We start from the raw sequence: 22,316 nt of genomic DNA on the forward strand, positions 1-22,316 counted from the left end.
ACACCCAGTGTGGGGCTCGAATTCATGACCCTGAGATCAAGAGTCACACACTCTTCCCACTGAGCCAGCCAGCCCCCCCCCCCCCCCCACTGCATGCCTGGCTATTTTTAATGATAGTTTTGATAAGCTTTGCCTCATTGGTCCAATGAGTACAGGGAAGCAGAGGAGCACAGGGCAGTTGCCGTTGGCTTTGAAGTGAGTTAGACTCCAGTGTGAACCCAGTTCTGCCATAAGTAGCTGTGTGACCCAGAAAAAGATACTTAAACTGTGAGTCCTACATCTGGAAAAATGGGATATTCCACCAAAAGATTGTTACATACTTAAATGAGAAAACACACACACACACACACACACACACACACACACACACACCATAAATACATATACACGTGCGTCTAAATATAGCCAATAAATGGCAGCTATTATATAAACAGTTTTCTGTCATCTATGTTTATAGGTAAAAAAATTTCTGCTGGAAGCCCCTATTATTCATTACTAAAAAAATTTGGAACCACTCAGATGGTGACTAAAACCCTGAGAATCCTCTTTCTCAGCCGCTGGCAAACTTTGCAAAGGTCTAGGCAATAAGTGTCTTAGGCTTTCAGGCCAGGTGGCCTGTGTGGACATTATGGAACTGACGTTGTAGGGCAACGCAGTCCCAGACAGAATGAAAATAAGCGGGTGTGCCTATGTCCCAATAAAAGTTCCTATGTGGACACCGGAATCTGAATTTCACGTGACTTTTTATGTCACAAAAGGCTATTACAGGTTTTTATTTCCCAGCCACTTAAAAATGTAAAAATCGGAGAGCCGAGGAGGAGTCAAGCCCCCACGGTGGCGGAAAGGCTGGAAGAAAACACCGGAATGTGGGAAACCCCCGTGCCGGGAAGCCAGGGCCAGATCCCTGGAGGTGCCAATCCTGCCTGTCCCCCAGGCCTCTTCCCGACTCCCCAGCCGCTGCCGAGGGATCCAGCTTTGCCCCTGGGTGCACCCCCTCACCTTGTCCCACAACCGGGGGGCCAGGGTGCTCACCCCGAGCTCCCCACCCACCTGCTCCTGGCACACCGGCTGTGAATCCCTCGGCACACAGCATAGTAGGACCATGAACGGTGATGGACAAGAAGATGTGGGAGAAAATGAAGAAAACTCATAAAAAGACGCACAAACACCACAAGCATGCCAAGCATTCTTCCTCCTCCTCTTCCTCTTCCCCTTCCTCCAGCAGGGAGTCTGGCCGAATGCAGGGCCTGGACCCTTCCCTCAAGCCTTCAGGCCTCTCCAGTTCCTGTCAAGTTTCAGATGCCATCTTGTCCTGGGGAAAATGAGCCCCCCTCCCTCACCCCCCAGTGGAGCCTTACTCTGCTGTTGAGACCTGACTGGCTGGGGACAATGGAACAAGAATGACCATGGGGGGGCGGGGTAAGGGCGCCTGGGTGGCTCAGTCAGTTGAGCGTCTGACTCCCGATTTAGGCTCAGGTCATGATCTCGAGGTTCATGAGTTTGAGCTCTGCTTCGGGCTCTGAGCTGATGACAGGGTGGAGCCTGCTTGGGATGCTCTCTCCTCCCTCTGCCTCTATCCCGTTCCAGCTCGCTCTCTCTCTCTCTCTCAAAATAAATAAATAAAACAACGACAACAAGAGAATGATCATGGGCTAGCAAAGACCACCTTTTCACTACTTGGATAGAACTTTTAGCTCATCAGTTTAGCAGGAAAACTAGTTCTTGAGGATGGTGAGACCTTCGAGCTAAATGCTGAAGACAAGTTTAAGATCTGTAAAAGGTGATTTTTTTAAAAACTTTCTTTTGTAATACTTGTTATTGGGAGGTGTTGTAGAAATTTAATTATGGGGGAAGAAAAGAAACTGTACCATTTTTGAAATGATAAAAAAAACTGTAAAAATCATTCTTAAAATTTGAGTGAACATGCGGTCATCCAATTAGGTAGCAATGGCTCAATGTGTATTTCAAAAAAACAAATTCTTAGCTTGTAGGCCACATGAGAAGAGCTAACAGGCTGGATTTGGCCCATGGGACCACGCCCCATCACCTGCCCACCGTTTACCAGAGATTTCCATGTCCCCACCCCCAGCAGATGCAACATTCTGGATGAGTGGCCTGCTCTTCATGATCAATGAGAGATTAATTCATAGGAGACACCAAAGAACAAGCATTAGTATATGACAATAACCGCAAAGTCTCAGCAGCCCTGGACCTGAGCCTTGAGAAACTGTGGAAAAACCTCAAGGAGGCCAAGGAACTGAGGAAATTCCAGAGGAAATCATCCCCGGTGCCTTCCCTCTGCTCCTGCCCCCCTCCCCCCCCCATAAGATATAAATCATTGATTGTGATACATAAGGAGAGTTCTACAGTCCATAAACTTCTAACTTCTTCGGATATAGAAACAGGATGTGTAGCTGCTGCTGAAGGTGGCCGGTATGACTGCTGCATAAGCCAAGTTCATCACATCCAGTGTCTACAATGGAGCAATCTGGGAGGTATGACTTGACTTGGGGATGGCTGGAGTCCACCAAATGGGCTAAGCCATACAGGGATTCTGCTGTGTCTCAGTAAGTGCGCCTGCTGTGCCGCCCAAGCCATTTCTCCATGCCCCCCGCCCCGACACACGTCCCCAACGAGTCATTTCATTCCAGCAACAATGACTTTCTTTGCAAGTATTAATAACACTTCAATGAATTGAGCAGAATTTCATAATCCAAGGTACCTATCCATAGACAGTCATCCGTTTTAGCATTTTTGGTTTGGTTTCACAGAGAGGTTTTAATAAAGAATAAACAAAAGTGCTTTCCCCCTACAATTTTACTGCAAATAAAATTACAACAATCAATCACAACTGCTTTAGTAAAGAGCAGAAGCTCTTGGTTTCATCACTCAATAGAATGCCTCTGTGTGGAATGCTCAAGTATGAAGTTTGTATTATTAAAAAAGCAATGGAGTAATAAACACATATATAAAGAGAGACCTTTTGACCCACATCCTCACAAAGAGATACAATTATATAAATGGATAATTTCCCATCTCAAAAGTAAGAAGGCAAACATCATGCTTACTTTCTCTAAATGCTTTACAGTAGCCAAGGAAAGATAACAGAAAGAACAGGGCACCCAGGAGGTCTGCACGGCCGACAACACCAGCAACCTTAAAAGAAGGAGAAGAAAAAAGACTTAGGTAAAAAAAAAAAAAAAAAAAAAAAAAAAAAAAACAATAAAAAATCCTAAACATATAAAAAATTTCTTTGAAATGAAAGGCAAACACCTTACTAGATTCTTCCATCTATTAAAATAATCTGTGCTGACTGCAGAGCAGCCCTGTGGTCTTATCTTATAGATTGGTTTTTCTTTTCCCTCTTTGGTCTAGGACTTGAGCTAGTTGCTTCTAAGAGAGCGTGACGGGCAGAGTCGTGCTAATAATGGCCGTTCTGGGAGCAGGATACAGTCGGCGATGCAGGTACCCGTGAGAGCTTGGTCACGGCACACCGCTCCCTAGAGCCCAGAGGCCTGTGCCGCGGATGTCCCCAGAGTAGATTTATAATTGGGAAATGTTATCAGCTCAAAGGGCATAATATTTACTAAAGAAAATGTGATTGGAAACATGAAGGAAACCTGGGAAATTAACGTTACAGGTCACCAGGCAAATAGAGAAAGACACAGGGACAATGGTTCGGTGCTACCTCGGGCCCTCATCCGCCCTTCAAGACCAAAACTTGGGTTAACCTGGAAAGCAGGATACTTCAAAAGTGATGGAGAAATAAGATGAAAACAGAATAAAATGTCAACCGTTTCTTTCCCCCATGATTGCCTTTCCCTTCTTTACCATAGTGATAACAAAGCAAATGTGAAATTTGTGTCTCATGTCACATCCAGTAATTGTTCTTCAAATGTCTCCCGGCAGAGAAAGACACACAACTCCACTCCCAAGTGTGGGTCTAGTTCAGGCGGCACGCTCCTCTAACGAACTAAGCACCTGGATGTGACACGTGCCAAAGCCTCACTGGGATTCTCTAGGTATCACCCCAATGGCTGGGAAGTTTATCTTTTCTTAAAGGACAGATACTATGATTATGTGGGATGGAATAAAGATGGTTATAAATGGACAGAAGAGACTACAAAGAATATGAAAATAACCGTAGTTACATATGATTCCCAACTGTGTGGACAAGCGATGGCTAAAAAAGAATGCCTTTTAGCAGCATTCCCTGCTGCCCTGGCTAGATATGAAATGCTGAGCGTGATTATCCACGCTGATTGTTTAACTCCTGACGGCGGCGCACGTGGCATCCCCAGGTGTCGCACAATCGCTAGGATCGAAGGGGCTGAGGAATACAACCTGCGATGCCGCCCATGTGAAAAACACCTCCCACGAAGGAAGCTAAGGACAAACAAAGCTTCAACAGATCTGGGACAAGTATGCCAATATGCCGGAAGCTCAAATAGTACAATTAACTTCATGAATGAAGGTGAGTATGTAATGAGAGTTCTTGAATACTCCAGCCTGCAACTCACTTAGTCAGGGAGGGACACAGCAAAATCAGGGAGGAGGGTAAACTGAACAGAGCCTGGTACACAGTAGGTGCTGCTCACAGTTAGCTCCCGGCATGAATCTTGACGTGAGCTTCCACAAGCATGGGGAGCAGAAAGGAAGAGACAAAGGGCATAGGAGCTCTGGGAGAAGCAGGTGTTGGCTCCATAGCACCGTGTGGGTGACAAAGAGGGCAGGGGACCCCCCGCCCCCAGGATATTGACAGGGAAAGGAGGGGCATCTTCCTTCTGAGACTGTCTACAGGGGCTGAGGATGGCCCCGAATCCCAAACCCTTACGGAACAGAAAGTTATCCAAACCAATGCAGAGAAGCTTATCCAAAGTGGTCCCTCAAGGAAGGGGCTCAAGGGAAGCAGGGAATGGGATTGAGAGGGGTCAGAGAACTAAGTTTCTTCAAATGAAGGAAGGCAGGGAAGTGTCCCTATAAACACCAGGCCTGGGGCCAAAACAACAGGCGTCAACTGCTTGTTATCTATGTAGCTAAGGTACATTTAAAGACCTGCACTAAAATGGGCTTTTAAACCTATATAACCTTAAAAAAAAATTTTTAAGTTTTATTTATTTTGAGAGAGAGAGGGAGAACATGAGTAGGGGAGGGGCAGAGAGAGAGGGAGAGAGAATCCCAAGCAGGCTCTGCACTGTCAGCACAGAGCCTGATGCAGGGCTTGATCTCATAAACAGAGAGATCCTGACCTGAGCCAAAATCAGGAATCAGACACTTAACTGACTAAGCCACCCAGGCACCCCATTACATAAACTTATTTAGAAAACAAACATTCTTGGGGCGCCTGGGTGGCTTAGTCGGTTAAGTGTCTGACTTTCGCTTAGGTCATGATCTCGCGGTTCGTGGGTTCGAGCCCCGTGTCGGGCTCTGTGCTGACAGCCAGCTCAGAGCCTGGAGCCTGTTTCAGAGTCTGTGACTCCCTCTCTCTCTGACCCTCCCCTGCTCACACTGTCTCTCTCTCTCTCTCTCTCTCTCCTAGAAATAAATAAAACATTTAAAAAAAATTAAAAAAAAGAAAACAAACATTCTTTGGGTAACTGATGAAAATACTCCCAAGTCTTTAAGCAATGTACCTGACATTGTCTGACATAAAGAAAAACACATTTTAAAAAGTATGGCTGATATTTTAAAGCAAAAAGAGTTTTTAGTCCTTACAAAGAATTTTTGACACCGTAATTAAAGAGACACTTCAAAGAAAAAAAAATTTAAGGCTATCCAAGAAAGGAGGCACTTGTTTGGGGGAATGGACCACAGTATGGAAAGATTTTATTTTCCTTACCTGATATCTGCATCATCTGTATTTTTAGGCAAAAGTCTTTACAAAGGCTATTTTTTTCTTTTTCTTTTAATTTTTTAAAATGTTTTATTTATTTATTTTTAAAAATTTTTAACGTTTTATTTATTTCTGAGAGAGAGAGAGAGAGAGAAAGAGAGAGAGAGAGGCAGCGTGAGCAGGGGAGGGTCAGAGAGAGAGAGAGACACAGAATCTGAAGACAGGCTCCAGGTTCTGAGCTGTCAGCACAGAGCCCAACGTAGGGCTCAAACCCATGAACCCTGAGATCATGACCTGAGCTGAAGTCGGGTGCTTAACCGACTGAGCCACCCAGGCGCCCCAAAAGGCTATTGTTTTCTTACAAAGAAAAAAGAACAGAGTCTTCCATCCTCAGATATCCTACTTTGGCATACTGATTATTTTGAATTAAAGGTACCTGAGAAACAGCCAAACTAGAAGGATGGTCTGACCATCCTTTGTCCCACTGAAAGCAGGAAATAAATCTGCCCTGTGAAAAGTAGCCTCCTCCTATCAGGAGGGTAGAAGGCTTCCTCATCACCAGAAGTAGGGAATTTAGGGCTGGCCCCTGTTCCTTCTTCACTAATTCACTACCCCAAGCCCACATCCCTTTGTCTTACCAATTCTTCACAAATTCAGAAAAGGTTCCTCCTTTGGTAACTTCTTTGAATCTCATGGGTTATGGGAGTACATTTCAGGGGGCTTCAGAAATCAAATTTGTTTTTCTCCTGATGATCTGTCTTATGTCACTCTAATTATTAGGCTAGCCAAAGAACCTAGAAAGGAGGAAGGGAAAATTTTTTCCACCCCTATGGAGATAACCTGAAACACTCACATCAGGGTTTTCTAGAGAAATCGTTGCAATTCCCTCAAACACATAGAGCAGGTGGTGGTGTTTCCCCATGAGGAACAATAGGGGTGGTGAGAAGGAATTAGAGGAAGGAAGGGGAGAATGCTTCCCCACCTAATTCCTTCAGTATTAAACTCTGGCTTCATGCATGGACAGAATTCCTAAGGAGGCCTGAGCTTTCCTCTTTGATACCAAATTCAGGCAACTTGAAATCCTTACCAGTGCTCTGAGGGAAAGGAAAATCTATGGTGGCACTGGTGTCCCCTGGGCCCCCATCCTTATGGCCACAGACAAGGGCAACCCTCCCCTGATGACCGGTCTGTCGGAGGCCTTACAGACCTACAAACACCCTGGAGAGATCTGGGGTGGCGTATTGGAAAATGAGAGACATTCAGATCAGCTGAGGAGCAAATACCACTAATTACAATTATTTCATTACCAACTGGGGAGCAGGAGATGTGAAGACTATACGGTGACCAACGCACCCTTGTTTGCCTGGGACTGTGCCAGTTTTAGAATGGAAAGTCCCATGTTGCAGAGCCCCCTGAATAATGGGGGAAAACAGATGCTGGTCACCCTAGAAGACTGGGAAATTTAGGTTCTTATTTGCAGTGGACAAAAACATCCTCAAAGTTAATATAGCACATAATGTCAATACAAAGACATATATATTACTAAAACCTGGAGGGGTCCACACTGCCTCTGCGTTCCCTTAATCAATGAAAACAGAAGCACAATGACTCCCATCCCCTGGTCCTCATCCTAGATCGCTGTTCAGCTGGCGCCGCTGTGCCAAGGGTCATCATGCGGGACCCTGGCCCAGCCCGGAGCCAGAGCCCAGGGCTACTTCCCCAGCACCGGCCTGGGGGCTTCGATGCGCTCTCCTACCCAGTTCCTTGGATCCCACTTTTTACTTATTTTTAAAGTTGTGTTAAATGGAGAGTGAGGGAAAATGGGTGGGTGTAGATAGGAGAAAACTGAACACTCTTTACCAGAACAATGAAAGATGAACATACAAATGGCTAGTTTTAAGAATGCTAATTTTGGGGGCATTTGGGAGTGGCTCAGTCAGTTAAGCGTTGACTCTTGATTTCACTCAGGTCATGATCTCATGGTTGTGAGACTGAGCCCTATGTCGGGCTCCATCCTGAGTGAGTGTGGAGCCTGCTTGGGATTCTCTGTTTCCTTCTCTATCCCTTCCTTGCTCTCTCTCTTTCAAAATAAATAAACATTACCCAAAAAAGAATGCTAATTTTTAATGACCTATAATTTTTTCTTGCAGATTGAGTTTGAATGACTTTGATGGAATAGAGGGGTAGGGGGAGATGAAGAGATTTTTCTCTAAAATTGCTTGCTCTCCTATAGCTAGATCTCCCTTGGCTTCTTTTAATGCAGAATTTTAGGGTTAATATGTTCCCAGATTTCATTTACTGGTGTGTGTGTGTGTGTGTGTGTGTGTGTGTGTGTACATCCAGTTACACTTGCTGACATCTCAAAATTTTCTATAAACTTACTTCTCAATATTTAAATTCAGAATTTTAGAAACAGTTCTTTGGTTAATAACTCAAATATTTCATTTTGCTTTAAGATAACACTAAATTAAATGAGGACCAAAACTGTAAATCAGTACTTCTGCCAGAAATTCCCTTTTTTTCTGACCAACCCGTACACTATTTCTGGGTCCCGACAAACATTTAAGCCATAAGGAGAACTCACATGGAAGCAAATTCTAATTTGGCCACAGTTATATATAAATAGACGATAACGAATCTTTTACAACAGTTTCCAGCTTGTCAGTCCTCTGAATTTGCTGAAGTAAAACATTATGATAATTTTTTTAAAAAAAGCTTTAAAGTAACAAGATACTAAGAGAAAGTTGTGATAACAACTCTACAATCCTCTTAATACCAAAGAACAGAGAGTTTAACAAAAGCAGAACACTCAATTCTGCACAATATTTTGAAACTCACTTCAAGATGCTGAATGCATTTGGTTAAGTGTGGGGGTTTAAATACACAAAATGCAGAAATCTATTGCAGAGGAGTAATAAGGAACATGCAGTATTTTACACTAGGTGCTTCATGCTCACAGAATGAATGGCCAAAATCAAATCTTTGACCTCAAGCACATGTGCAGATTTTCATTTTCAAAGGGATCTGTGATGGGCAGGGTAGGGCGGCTCCAGAAATCCCCACACATCTAGGTAAATCCCAACACGGTTTGTACCAAATACATCCAGCAGCAGTTCCACGAAATACAGGTGTGTCCCACCGGACAGCAGGTTAGGGTCCTCTCAGGAGCTGCCTGGTCACTGGAGCTAAGCCCTTCAGCGGGAGAATAATCCAGGCACTGAAGGGGGCGGGGAGAGCAGGTGAGGAGAGCTCCCGACCAATCCCAGCAGGGATTTCCAGCACAACTCCGGTGTGCCCTCATCTCCTCAGTGTCCAGGCTCACACTGCCAGCTACATGTCGGGCCTGAGGAAGACCTGCTATCTGTCTCCCCAGGCCATTCCTCTTCTGTAAAGTGGCCCATCCGCTCTCCCAGCATTTGTGACAATCACATTAAGTATGAAAAAGTATTCTGAAAATGAGACAGCTCTCGGTGAAGACAGGAAAATTGCGTCTGACCCTTTGCTTAAGGCGAGTTCTTGGCTTCTGGCTGTTAGAACCCCAAACCAGGTGTCTATTCAATATTTAAATATTCAATATCTACACATTCAACATTTACCCTTTACACTGTAATCATAGAGAGGAAGGAGAAAGTATCACCAAAGATCACACCGAAGTCTTCACCCACCTGGGACTCTGCACTTTTCCTGAGAAAGAGAGACCTGCTGAACCTACACAGAGTTATTTCAAGTGTCTGGCAGCATTTAGCACCATATCTGTTCTTTTTTTTTCTTTTTTTCTTTTTTTGTATTTGTTTCTGAGAGAGAGAGCGTGACAGCGTGAGCAGGGGTGGGTCAGAGAGAGAGGAAGACACAGAATCTGAAGCAGGCTCCAGGCTCCAAGCTGGCTGTCAGCACAGAGCCCGATGCGTGGCTCAAACCCACGAACTGTGAGATCATGACCTGAGCCGAAGTCAGATGCTTAACTGACTAAGCCACCCAGGCTTCCCAGCACCATATCCTTTCTATAGCAATAAGACCATTCAAGGGAAGCCCACTTTAGGGAATGAACCAACATGTGAAAGGCTCCTTGTCCTAACACAAGTACAGAGGCCACGGACGGACACTACTTACACACTCAGTGTGCACCGGATGTGCGGCGAACAGGAGAGCAGCCAGCAGGGACGATCTAGGGGCCAGGTTCAACCGCCGGCCTCTACTGCTATACTGCAGGCCACCAAACAGCACGGAGAAGACGTCCACCATGAGGACAGAGATGCCGCCGTGCAGGAGGATATTGACCACGTGGAAACTCATTGGGTAGAAGCCTCCGGACAAATAGTAGTTAATCCTGTAGTGAGCGAAAGGTGTTCACATCAGGTGCGCAGAAGCGTGCAAAATAAAATGCAAAGCATCTGAAGGAGGAAGGCAGGTGAGTGATGGTGTTAAAGGGAGGAGAGAAAGTTGGGTGAAAGTGAAAGATAAATAATGCTTATCAAGCTAAGAAGGTTGAAGAAAGGGCAAGAACATAATTAACAACAGGGGTAAAGAGCGGATAAGAGCCTGTCAGAGAAGTGGGGAAGAAAATATGTGGAGAGGAAAAGCAGAAGGAAAGCTAACCAATTTCCTAAGCCCTAAAAAGGCAAGACTGACTCCCAAGATGGTACCTCGGAGCACACATTACTCCTGGCTGCCTCACGGGGACCTGGATGGAAGACAGTCCCGTAACCTGCTGATCCAAAAATCACAAAGTACTCCTTGGTCTTTCGTCCACCAGCCTTGCATCCAACAAAGCACATTCTCATTGTCACGGGTTCTGACCGTGCTTCAGTTACGAGCAGTCTTAAGTCATCATTTCTGTGCTTCTGAGAGATCTGCGCACAAGTGCTGAACGCACCTGAAACAGCTACGACTGGGAACTCTGGGGAGGTGAGCGCATCTACTTAATGCAAACGGGGAGGTGGGGGAGGGCGTTTTCAACTTTATTTTGTATTTGCATACTGACTTGGTAACAGCAGGAAGACCTTTACCTTGTTATTATCATTTTTGTAGTGGAAAAAACCCACGATTTCATTAGATGCCATGTGTTGCCTTGACTCACGTGGTTTCTCTCCAGTGTTAACCAGCAAAGGGCCGATCTCCAATTAGCTAATTTTGCTAATTAGCATGTCACCCTTGCACAAGGGCCACGTACAGCTTGCCTGCATCCTTCTACTTTTAGGATCTATGCTGGCCAAGCGAGCCTGGAGTCAGGCTCGTTCCCCCGTGTTCCTGTGACCTGCCCCTAACAGCTGGAATTAGCATGTACTCCTTGCAGACGCACATGAGTGAGTGCTCTGTTCTTCCCCAGGACCCACGGGCTCCACCCACCCACACTGGGAGCTGCGTCACACAGAACCTGGCACATGTCCTATGCAGCCCGCGCTGTCATACCTCACCTGAAAGTCAGGACAGTCAGAGGGCGGTAGGACTTGTGGCTGGTGTTGCTGCTCAGCCTACTGCCCCAGAAGTCATGATGCCACAGGTCCCCAAGGGGCGTTTCCGCTCGGAGGTCCTGCAGGGACACAGCAGAGGGCATTCTGGACAAAGGTGTCACGACTCTTTTCTTGCCCTGTGCCTAAGCCTCACCATGAGCCGTTCCTTGGAGACGCTCATTCCCCTCTGCTCCATCTCTCCTGGGCCAAGCCACTGTCGCCTCTCACCTGGGATACAGCCAGGCTTCCCTCTGGCATATTCTCCTGGCTAATCTCTCCAACGTGCAAATTGGGTCACCCACCGCACCGTGTTTAAAACACCCTGATGGCCCCCCTGCTCCCCCAGGACAAAGCCTGCGTCCTGCTGTGGATACCACAGCCCAGGGTGTTCTGGCTCCTTCTGAGCTCTGCCCACTCATCTCGCAGACTCTGACCTTTGTCCAGTCCCCACACAGCACCTGCTGTCATCCATCCCCAAGGATTTACACACGTAGGTGTCTACCAGTTACCCCTTAGCTCTTCCCAGCCCAGCATTTCCTGCCCTTCACCTTCAGCCAGCGAGCTATGACCTTCCTCAGCTGATGCAATTCTCCTCCCATGGGCCTCAGGGCATCTCACACCAGTCCTCACAGCGCCTGCCACACTGGAGGTTTATAATCTCTCACTACCATCTGTCTGCCCCACCGGACTGGGGGTCAAGGCCCCAGGCCACATTGTGTGGGTGGGGAGTATACAGAAAGTGCTTAAGCCATGTTGAATGAATGAATACCTCTTTCATATTCAATACATAAGGCAACTGCCCTAAAATATCTGTTAAAATGTGACTGGATAAGCATATATTGTCTATTTTTGAACCTGAGCTAAACAGTAAGAAAAATGAAAGAAAAAACAATTTCCACCTAATTTTTAAAGATAAAAATTATTAATTATTAAAAAAAAGATAATGACTTTACTATTAAGGTAATTTGATTTGGTCCTATGCTACAGATGCTTAAAAATTCATATTTAAAAAATATATATTCATTTATGGGGAGTACATAAGCAGAAGAGGGGCAGAGTGAGGGAGACAGAGGATCCAAAGCAGGCTCTGTGCTGACATGCTGACAGCAGTGAGTACAACGTGGGGCTTGAACTCATGACTGTGAGATCATGACCTGAGCCCAAGTCGGATGCTCAACAGACGCAGCCACCGAGGCGCCCTGAAAAATGCATCTTTTTAAAAATCACTTAAATGTAGTATTAGATTGTTTAAACTGTGTCTGACAAGAAGAGAGGCAGAGAAGGCATCTCAGTATAAGCAATAAAAGAAATATTAATTTTCTCTCTAAAGCATAACAAAACAGGAATATTTTAGGGACTAGAAATTATGACATGCTAAGCACCACAAAGTGTATCAGTCCAGGCTCTTCATGCAGTAGCCGGACCAGCTCTGATTAACAGAAGCAAAAAGGGATGCTTTAAAGGAGATCACCAAGCTCACGGACACATGGTGGCGGGGGAGGGGGCTCCCAGGTTTGGGTCTCTGCAGCCAGAAGCACAGCCACAAATCACACTGCTGGACGCCTCGCCGGGGCTGCCTGGCTGCCTCCAGACCCCGTCCTCCTGTGTGACTCCAGTAGGTGGGAGCCCTTGAGAGGAGACCCCTCCCCACATCCACATCCACCCTGGACAGCCTCTGCAGCTTCTCACACCCAGGGTGGGGCAAGCCCCAGGCAGAAATGTGCCAAATAGTGGCTGGCCCAAAGGAGCAACCAATGTCCACAGCACACGGTGACTTCAGTAAGTATTCACCACTTGAGTGCTTACTGACTCAAAGGGAAAGAACTTGAAGATGCGTGACAGAGGCAAAGGTGGTCACCTGATACCCACTTTGAGGGTGAATTTCACTTCCACTGGGTATCGGCTTCAGAGGCCTTGAGCGTACTGACCCCACTTCTAAAAATCAGTCTGGTATTTCAGGAAGATCTTGGAAATCACCCACGAATTTGGTTTACTCAGTTACAAAACTGGAAGCCCATCTTCTTCTGCATTGTCCCAGAAGTACCTGTTCACTTGTGAAGGAGCTGGGCAGAGGATCTTTGCCTCCATTTGAGCAGAAAATGAGCACCAACGAAGCTCTAAATATTTGATTAGGTATAGCCTGCACACAGCAGGGCACGTTGCAGGAAGAAAGGTCCATTTTCCCTCACAACGATTTATGGAAAAGACGTGTGTCTGAAATTCCTGCTAACTCCACTGTCTCAAAGAAAATCATCATCTCAATGAAAAAAGGCAACTCAACACTACAAGGAAGCATCTGGAAAACAGTCTTTAACACCAATAAAACCCAGGAACAGCCTGCTTCACATTACTGTGGGCACAGCGCCAGTGAACAGAGGAGAGCCTTTCATTAAACAGGAGAGGAAAAAAGGAGAGCTAGCAAGTTAACAAAGGGGCACAGTCTGATGTTCTAGAAAACACTGCCAAGACAATGTGCAGCAGGGCCACAAAATGGCTTCATCGGCCTTACCGCACACCGAGGGAAGAATTATAACCGCGTCCCAGGCCATCTCCCATACAACAGAGCTCGCGCCTTCCCCTGCCTTGTGTTCATCAAGGTTCTTCGACATAAGGGTTTTCTTTTGAATTTTTAAATTTTATCCATTTTTAATTTTTTTTAGTGTTTATTTTTGAGAGAGAGAAAGAATGTGTGTGAGCATGAGCGGGGGAGGGGCCGAGGGGAGGACAGAGGATCGAAAGCACGCTCTGCACTGACAGCAGAAAGCCCAATGTGGTGCTTGACTCATGAACCACGAGACCTGAGAGGAAGTCGGACACTTAACCGACTGAGCCACCAAGGCGACATAACATTCTAAGTGAACACTTAGAGGGAAGAAACTCTCAAAGAAATGAAGGATGGGCTTTAATAAATTAAGTCAACTCTCCTTTGCTTGTTAGCAAGGCAATCCTGCAGCTATTAAGCCACCAACCAGACATAGTTGCTAGGAGCTATAAACTTACTACTTCTTGTAAGCACTGTTTAAAAAGAAACAAACGTCTCCAGTAACTGCTGGGTGAACTTGAGGAAAATTACAAGTGAAGAAACAGAACTAAAAACATACATTGGAGCCCACGGTTGGTTAAGCATCTGACTGGATTATGGCTCAGGTCATGATCTCCTGGTTCGTGAGTTCAAGCCCCGTGTGGGGCTCTGCGCTGACGGCGCAAAGCCTGCTTGGGATTCTTTGTCTCCCCCTCTCACTGCCCCTCCCCCACTCATGCTTGCCCGTGTGCTTGCTCTTTCTCTCAAAAGGAATAAAATTTAAAAAAAATAAAGCAAACATCAATGTTGGTTGATAGTCTCCTTCATCAAAATAGAGAAAAACCAAGTACACAGAAGATGTAACAAATAAAATATTTGTAAAAGTCACCCCCCCCTTTTAGCCCCCAGTCACCATCACACATACATGTTGGTCACAGAGAATTTTTCTCAACATTTTCAACATGAAAATGAGTTTCTGCTCATTTGGGAGAATCCAGGACTTCAGACTTTCAACAACAGTGTTACAATGAGTTGCTACAATTGCATGGCCTGGAGAGAAAGATATTAGGCTATTCCTTTAGGTTGTCTTCATTGGTTAAAGCACACACATGAAGTAACCAGCTGAGTAACCGAGAGGTCACAACAGCTCTAATCTGTGCCGTTTCCACATTTCTTCCCCTGGGCTCTCCCTGCCTCTAAGGCTCTTGTCCGATTTTCTCTCAGCTCCCTTGAATCTTTTTCTTCCCTTCCCCCAACCCTATTTCTTTCTCCCTATCTCTAGCTAGCAAAAGACAGGCATTTTCCCTGCACCGATATAGCACCCACTGGTGAGCAAAACTGGCTGGGATTTTGCACACCCAGCAAATTTGAGTCTCCAAACAAGAAATGGGCAGGAACTGCCGCTTCCACGGATAGCACACTCCTCACCCTCCATCGCTTGCCAGCAGGCTGTCCTGATGCAATCAGCAAAGGACAAAGAAGAAGCCAACTCCCCGCCTGCTGCTGCCGATGGACGCACCTCTTGGCAGGTGATCAGACTCATCTGTCACTGCAGCAAGTGCATATTGGGGCGGGGGGAGGGGAAAAACAGCTGTGGCCTAGAATTCTGGAAATCTGTCATAAAACCTGAAATACTTAGTGTGCAGTGCCCTTCCTTACCTTGTAATCTGAGAGTAATGGCCTCTCTGGTGTGTGTGTAGACGGGGGCTTCAGATGGGGCACATGGTGACGGTAAAGCCTGAGGTGGGAAATCTAGAACACAACTGGGGCCCAGGCAAATGCTTAACCGAAGTTTAACAGAGAATTATCCAACACAAACTTAGATTATTAATGAGAAACAGACAAATGTTTAAGGTAAGTTTATCAAAAAGGGGTTGTCATACACACCTTATTGTTGACAATAGCTTCAGAATCATCAAAGACAAAGTCTCCATCGTAGCTACGTGCAAAACACACGAGGGAAACAAATCCCACTACTAACTTAGCCCAGAAAGGGGCAAGAACAGAAGATGGGATGATGTGATCCAAATTGGCGTCCAACTCGGCCATTTTGAAAACTGCTGGCTGCCAGCCTCTCGCTCCAGCATTATGCTGGTTAGAGATCTACAAGAAAAATGACACAACATAAATATCCGTTAACACACAGTTGGCTAAGTTTCTGCGGTGAGTAGGTACTAGACAGTCACCTATGCTACAAGTGCATAGGATCTAGTCATTACGAACATGAAGATGTGGTTTTCAGAGTCTACTGGGCAGAGTCAATGGGGCACATGTAAATTCTCCTGGGACTGCAACCTACCAAATCAGAAGCCCTTGAGTTTCTGATACTGGATTATCTTTAAAAAAATTTTTTTTGTGTGTTTTATTTATTTCTAGGAGAGAGAGAGAGAGAGAGAGAGACAGCATGAGCAGGGGAGGGTCAGAGAGAGAGGGAGTCACAGACTGAAAGGCTCCAGGCTCTGAGCTGGCAGTCAGCAAAGAGCCCAACGCGGGGCTTGAACCCACGAACCGCGAGATCATGACCTAAGCGAAAGTCGGACGCTTAACCAACTAAGGCACCCAGGCGCCCCTGGATTATCTTGAAACACTGATTTAGGGAAATCCTGTACTTATCAACCCCATAAGGAAAATTTTTTTATAAACCTTGAACCAGTTTACACCAAAGTTTAAAAAAAAAAAAAAAAGGTACTGGGGGCACCTGGGTGGCTCAGTCGGGTAAGCATCTGAGTTCAGCTCAGGTCATGATCTCTCAGTTCGTGGATTCGAGCCCCACATCAGGCACTGTGCTGACAGCTCAGAGCCTGGAGCTTGCTTCGGATACTGTGTCTCCCTCTCTCTCTGCCCCTCCCTCACTCACACACTCTCTCTCTCAAAAATAAAGCATTAAAAAAAAAAAAGTTACATGTTGTTTCACCCAATCCAGGGAAATCAATAAATATTCCTTGTTATACCTTAGCACATGGTGTGTGCATGTGTGGTAGGGTGTAAAACACATGGTCCTGATTCTGAAAAGGCTTACAGTCTCTCTAGCACTCAGTCACTCATGCCAGTTGGAGGAAAATCTGGCAGAAGAGAGGAATTTTAACACAGATGATCAGACAGGGCACATGATCGATGGCCAGGTGAGAGGTTCACACACAGACGGACAAAGGAGAGAGATACTGTAGACTGACTGGTCTAGGACAAGATCTTAGTCCAGGAAGAGGTGAGCTGAATCCTAAAGGGGAGGAAGGGGAAGCTATCGCAGATGAGACCCTCAATGTTGGTCAAAGAGTCAAGTTAAAAATACGCTCTTATTTTTTAACTTTTCTTTCAAACGAGTAAAATGTTAAAGCCAGAATGGTTGGTCTCTCTGCCTTGCCATCTATTAGTTCTGTGGCCTTGTGCTTTCAGAGTCTACTTCCTGTGCTACTCAGCAAGGCATAAGAACTTTCCAGTGGTGGGAGCTACCTGAGAGGTTCCTGCCTTGGAATCCGCCCAATTACCAAACTACCCTGCAAATCACATCTTATCTGTGTCTTTCTCTATTATACCCTCAATCGGTGCTTTCTTTGGATTGACCAGAATCATGTTTGGCTCAAAGTGTTCAGGTTCCAATCCTGGGTAGCTATGGACAAGCTACTTAACCCCTCTGGCCTCAGTTTCCTTGCTTCTAAACTGGGGATAATTGCTGTGCCTTACGTGGTTGTCATTAAACAAGAAAGCCACCTGAAGTGCTTAGAACTGCTGCCTGGCCTTAATCAATGCTCAGGGGAGGTTAACTAGGATTACAAGCACTTTCTTTAAGAACAGTAAAAGCACAGGCACAGAACTATTTTTTAAACTCTAATGTTAATATTAATTTTTAAATACAAATATTTTGTTTACTGTCTATACCAGTAAGGGGCCTGGGCCCCGGTCCTTTTGGGCAAAGAGGGAAGAGAATCCCAAACCCCTTGACTGAGAAAGCACTTTAGATGTATTTGTTTCGAGGCCTCCAAAGGAAATACCCTCGACTATGGAATCCATAAGGAGTCAGCCAAATAGGCCACCTGAGGTTACAGGCATCTTTTCTATAGGATTTTATCTGAGTGAATGTGGAGAAAGATCCAACAGTCAATGGGGCACACCATCCTATAATAACACTGAACCTTTCCAGGTGCTGGAAAGAGGTCCAGATTTACAATCCGGAGAGGAAAGTCTCTTGTATCCCTCACTGCTGGTCCCTCACACTTCTTCACCTAACATAACTCACACTCTTAGCAATTGGCGGGGTGGGGGGGGGGGGATACTCCAGCTCCTATCTTCTGCCTGTTTCTTTTCCAGTGAAAGGATAAACCACTGGTTCAACCCAAATTACAGCTACAAATACAATATAAGTCACCATGCTGGCCCAACCATTGGGTCTACATTTCAGCTAAATAAATTGCTGCTAAAGGGGTGCCTGGAGGGCTCAGCCAGTTAAGTACCCAGCTCCTGGTTTTGGCTCAGGTCATGACCTCACAGTTCATGGGTTCGAGACCCCCACTGGGCTCTGTGCTGACAGTGCGGAGCCTGCTCGGGACTTTCTCTCTGTCCCTCTCTTTCTGCTCCTCTCCTGCTCTCTCTCTCAAAAATAAATAAGTAAAAACTTAAAAAAATGCTTTTAAAGAAATTGAGACTCAAAAAGCAAAGCAAAACAAAAATGTGAAAGAAAATCATAAAGATCACACAGTTAGAAAGGTGCCATGACTTCACATGGAGGAAATAAAAGTATTCTTGGATTTGGAAAATTAATGTGGAGAAAAATGCATCCGTTTTAAATGCACAACAGAGCTGGTCTTGATGTTACCTGCTATAGGCCCAAATATCAGAATATTATTTCACAAAAGGTTGTCGTGAGGTTCCAGTTCTCTTACGGGAAGAACACTGAAGCAAGACATAACCTGTGCTCCTAAATGAGCTGTCCTCCCTCCCTTTTCATTTCAGATTATCTGGAATACAGATGAAATCATTTTGGTACTCGCACAATAGCCGAAATATATGAAAGGCAGACCATGGACCCAAACAACTGCAGCACCCTGGTGGGTCAGTACTGGACTCCTGAAGCATCACCAGGATGGCCGGGTCAATCTCAGAATGGTCATCCCTCTTTTACTGCAGGGATATCAGCAAGTCCTTCTATCACAAGACTTCTATTGCATCTTCCCTCCTGAGTCACCAAGGTTCCCTGCTACTTTGCTGTCCCTGAAAATACTCCCCAAAGCCCTTTTCATTTAAGGCATTATGGTTAGTATATACAGTGGAATAGTTCAGAAAACACTACGGATTAGCAAATGGCAATAAAATCTACAACGTGTCAGGAACCCACGCAAAGTTCTCAGAGTGCAGCACGGGGGTTAGGAGCGCAGGCTCTCGAGGCAGGAGGACTTGGACTTGCTACCTTTGAGACCTTGAGCTACTCAGTCTTTCTAAGACTCAGATCCTCATTGGCACAATAGGGTACCACGCGTAACTCTGGGAGGTTGTCAGAAGCATTAAAGGAGAGAATGTATGGAAACAATTATTTCCCATCCTTATTATCATTTTGGAGAATCTAGTTCCCAGTGCTTTGTCCCTGATTTCCTGTCGTGGGAGCTCCGATGCTATCAGTTCTTTATTCCTGTAGATGGGCTTACCAACCAAGAGCAGCAGTAGCCCACCCACTGCCTCGATGTACCTGGGAGGAGGTGTCCTTCTTTGGATAGGCCCAGGGCACTGTCTCCTTGGCCGGTGTCTGAATGTCCTGCATAAACGGCAGTCTAATACAGTCACCCTGCATGAGACCCTCCCTTCCCCCAACAGGAAAGTGGCCTTTCTTATGACGGTCCCAGGCAGGCTTGGTGCTCAAGTTTAAGAAGCCCTCCCACAGAGAGCTGGTACAGACAGGTGGACCTGCCCCTCCATCTCTTTTTTGTACGCAAGCCATGAACTAGGAAGGCACACCTTCTGTTTTTCTCTTGCTAGGTCCCAGCTACACGGTCTCATTTCTCCCCTCTAGGTGTCCTGACTGGGAGCCCTGGCCCCAGGGTATGGCTGGATGGTGAATTCGCCATAGGAGGTGCAAAGAAGGGAGCCTCACAGAGGTGTCAGGCTCAGTCCACGGGGTGCTGTGGCCAGTCTCACCCGTGGTAAAGCTGCTGCTCAAATCCCTGACTCCTGTGCTGATCTTGCACTGTTCAGAATTAACTGGCCCTAGAAGTAATCAAATTTTGGGATGAAGCAGAAGGCTCTTTATTCTCAATTTCTCAAAACTTCTAATATGAAGCTTTTATTTTCAGGGGGTTCAAATAAATGCATCAATCATCAACGGTCAAAAAACAAGGGCTCTACCTCCCAGAAAGAAATGTCACTGGGCTGTGAACCCTAGGGACCCAGTGATAACTGATGCAGCAGCCTTGGACTGCAGGATGGTGAGACCAGCCTAAAGGGTTCGCCCTGGAAATATGAGCAGCAGTCACCTACTACAGAATAATCTTCCACATGCATGGAAGGGCCTGCTGGCCTCTGGCCGACCTTTCTACCTCATCAGTAACAATCCATCCAAACGAACGCTGCCCTCCGCCAGGCTGCGAGGAGACAGAGCTTCTGGAAATCAGATTAAAGAGCACGATCATTTCTGACCCAGCATCTGGAGACGTGAGCTGGCTGCTCCTCTCTCGGGGCCCTCAAGTTTGGGGAGCCTGTCATCTCCACTACCCTACACAGTGCAGCGCTGAAAAAAATGCTACTCCAATGTATCTCTCGTGATCGCCTTTCCTCTTTTTAATTCAGTAACAGATGAGAGCCACGCCTGCCTACAGCAAGGATGACTGTGTGTGGTTCGGCATTCACAGTTCCACTGTCCCAGAAAGTTTGCACCTTGCTAGCTTGTAGCCATTTTCCCATCTAAGTCAGCCGGCACCGCTTCACCCCACATGGTTCTGGGGTGTGCCAGGCAAGGTCAGGACCGCAGGGAGAGGGGACACAGAGGGGATACAGTCAGTCGTTACTATAACTGTTCTTCAAGGAATTCTCTCCTTCCATCTGCTCTCCCAGAGATAACCGTGTGGGATGATTCACACCGTGCTGGCTAGATCTTTTTTCTAACTCCTCCCTCCTTTTGTGTGTGGTTAAAAAAAAAAAAAAAGAAAAAGAAACACACACACACACACACACACACACACACACACACCCCAGTCAAAAACATCAACACGACCAGAAGCCCCGCGGAGTTCGCAGCAGGTAAGGCGGCGGCTGCGCCACCTGCTCGGCTTCCCTAAACTCCAAGCCCGCGCGGGGAAGTGGCAGCTCGCTGGCCCCGGGCGCCCGGGCCGGCGGCACGCGGTTCTCCCGCCGCTCCGCTCGGCAGCCAGCGCGGAGGAGGGGGCGCTCGCGGCGCTGCAGGGGAGCCACCTTTAACCTAGGGCAGGCGGCCAAGAGGCCCGGCTGTGCCCAGCCGTCGCCGGCGCCGCGGCCAGCTGGCGGCCAGGCGCGGGGCTCCGCGGCCAGGTGGCCGCTCCCGGGACGCACCGCAGGCGCCTGGTACGCCCCGGGGGCGACGGAGCGCCCGTGCAGTGGGAGCAGGCAGGGGTGGCAGCGGTGACCACGGCCCGGGGCGGGGAGAGCGCAGGAGCCGGGGAGCGGGCAGGCGGGACGCGCACCCTCCACGCCGCGCCCATTGTCCCGCGTGCAGCTTACACCGGGGCGCTCGGGGCTCGCGTCCCCCGTGACCCCGGCCGCAGCGCAGGTCCTGGAGCCAACTCCCAGCGGCACCACCTCCGGACCCGGGCCGGCCCGCGGGGCTCGGGGCTCGGCGACAGCGAGGACCCCGCGTCCGCTCCGCGCCCAACTGAGCTCGCCTCGCAGCACGCTCGGCCGCTCGGCCCTGCAGGGGCCGCCCCGCGCGTTACCTGCAAGGAGCCCGAGCGGCGGCCGCATCTCCCTCCCCGGCGCGGAAACTCCGGCCGCTCTCGGCGCCCGCCCGGAGCTGGGCAGGGGGAGGGGCCGCCCGCGCCGCGCCCCCGCCCCCCGCCGCGCCCCCCCCCTGCGCCGTGCGCCGCCCGCACCGCCCGCAGCTCCCCACGCGCGCGGGCGCTCACTCTCACACTCCCGCCTCGGCCCGCCCTCTCCTCGCGGCCATTGGCTGATCCTGCGGTCACTCTCACGCCGCAGCCCATTCCTCTTCAGCTCATTGGCGGAAGCGCCGGTGACGTCGGGCCAGAGGGCGCTACACGGCGGCGAAAGAGGCGCAGGGACAGAAGGCGTCCGCGGGAGAGCAGGAAGCGGAGTTCCCGGCGCGGAGCCGGGCGGGGCGGGGCTTGGCGGGAAGGGGCGGCCCCAGCCTGGCCCCCGGGAGGCGGGCCGCGCGGGCGGGGCCGCCTCCTGCCGTCCGCGGGCGCGCGAGCTCGCTCCGCGTGGGGCTCGCGCTTCTGGCGCTGTGGGTGGCGCTCCGCGGTGGGACCGCAGCGTCCCGACGGGAGACGGAGCTGCAGGAGAGCCGTGCTCTTCCCGGCAGGGCGGAGTTGTTCCAGAT

At 47.9% G+C, this 22,316-nt stretch overlaps 1 protein-coding gene across 4 annotated transcripts in view; it reads right to left on the reverse strand.

Moving 5' to 3' along the window:
• The window catches only part of TMTC4 (transmembrane O-mannosyltransferase targeting cadherins 4), a 69,050-nt gene extending 47,149 nt beyond the window's left edge, over positions 1 to 21,901 (reverse strand). For 2 of the 4 annotated variants that reach the window (XM_039254284.1, XM_039254281.1), the window contains exons 1-5: positions 21,694 to 21,789; positions 15,692 to 15,907; positions 11,248 to 11,363; positions 9,944 to 10,160; positions 3,069 to 3,156 (exon numbers count right to left, since the gene is read on the reverse strand). In XM_039254284.1, the coding sequence (XP_039110215.1) occupies positions 3,069 to 3,156; positions 9,944 to 10,160; positions 11,248 to 11,363; positions 15,692 to 15,853 (583 nt within the window). In that variant the 5' untranslated portion in view covers positions 15,854 to 15,907; positions 21,694 to 21,789. Of the gene's footprint in view, positions 1 to 3,068; positions 3,157 to 9,943; positions 10,161 to 11,247; positions 11,364 to 15,691; positions 15,908 to 21,693; positions 21,790 to 21,882 lie in introns of those variants that run through there. The other 2 variants (XM_039254282.1, XM_039254283.1) reach the window with 2 other exon arrangements.
• Between the last annotated feature and the right edge of the window lie 415 nt (positions 21,902 to 22,316).

This window comes from Hyaena hyaena, unplaced genomic scaffold (assembly GCF_003009895.1).
Source record: "Hyaena hyaena isolate Hyena2069 unplaced genomic scaffold, ASM300989v1 scaffold_478, whole genome shotgun sequence".
Taxonomy (NCBI): Eukaryota; Metazoa; Chordata; class Mammalia; order Carnivora; family Hyaenidae; genus Hyaena; species Hyaena hyaena.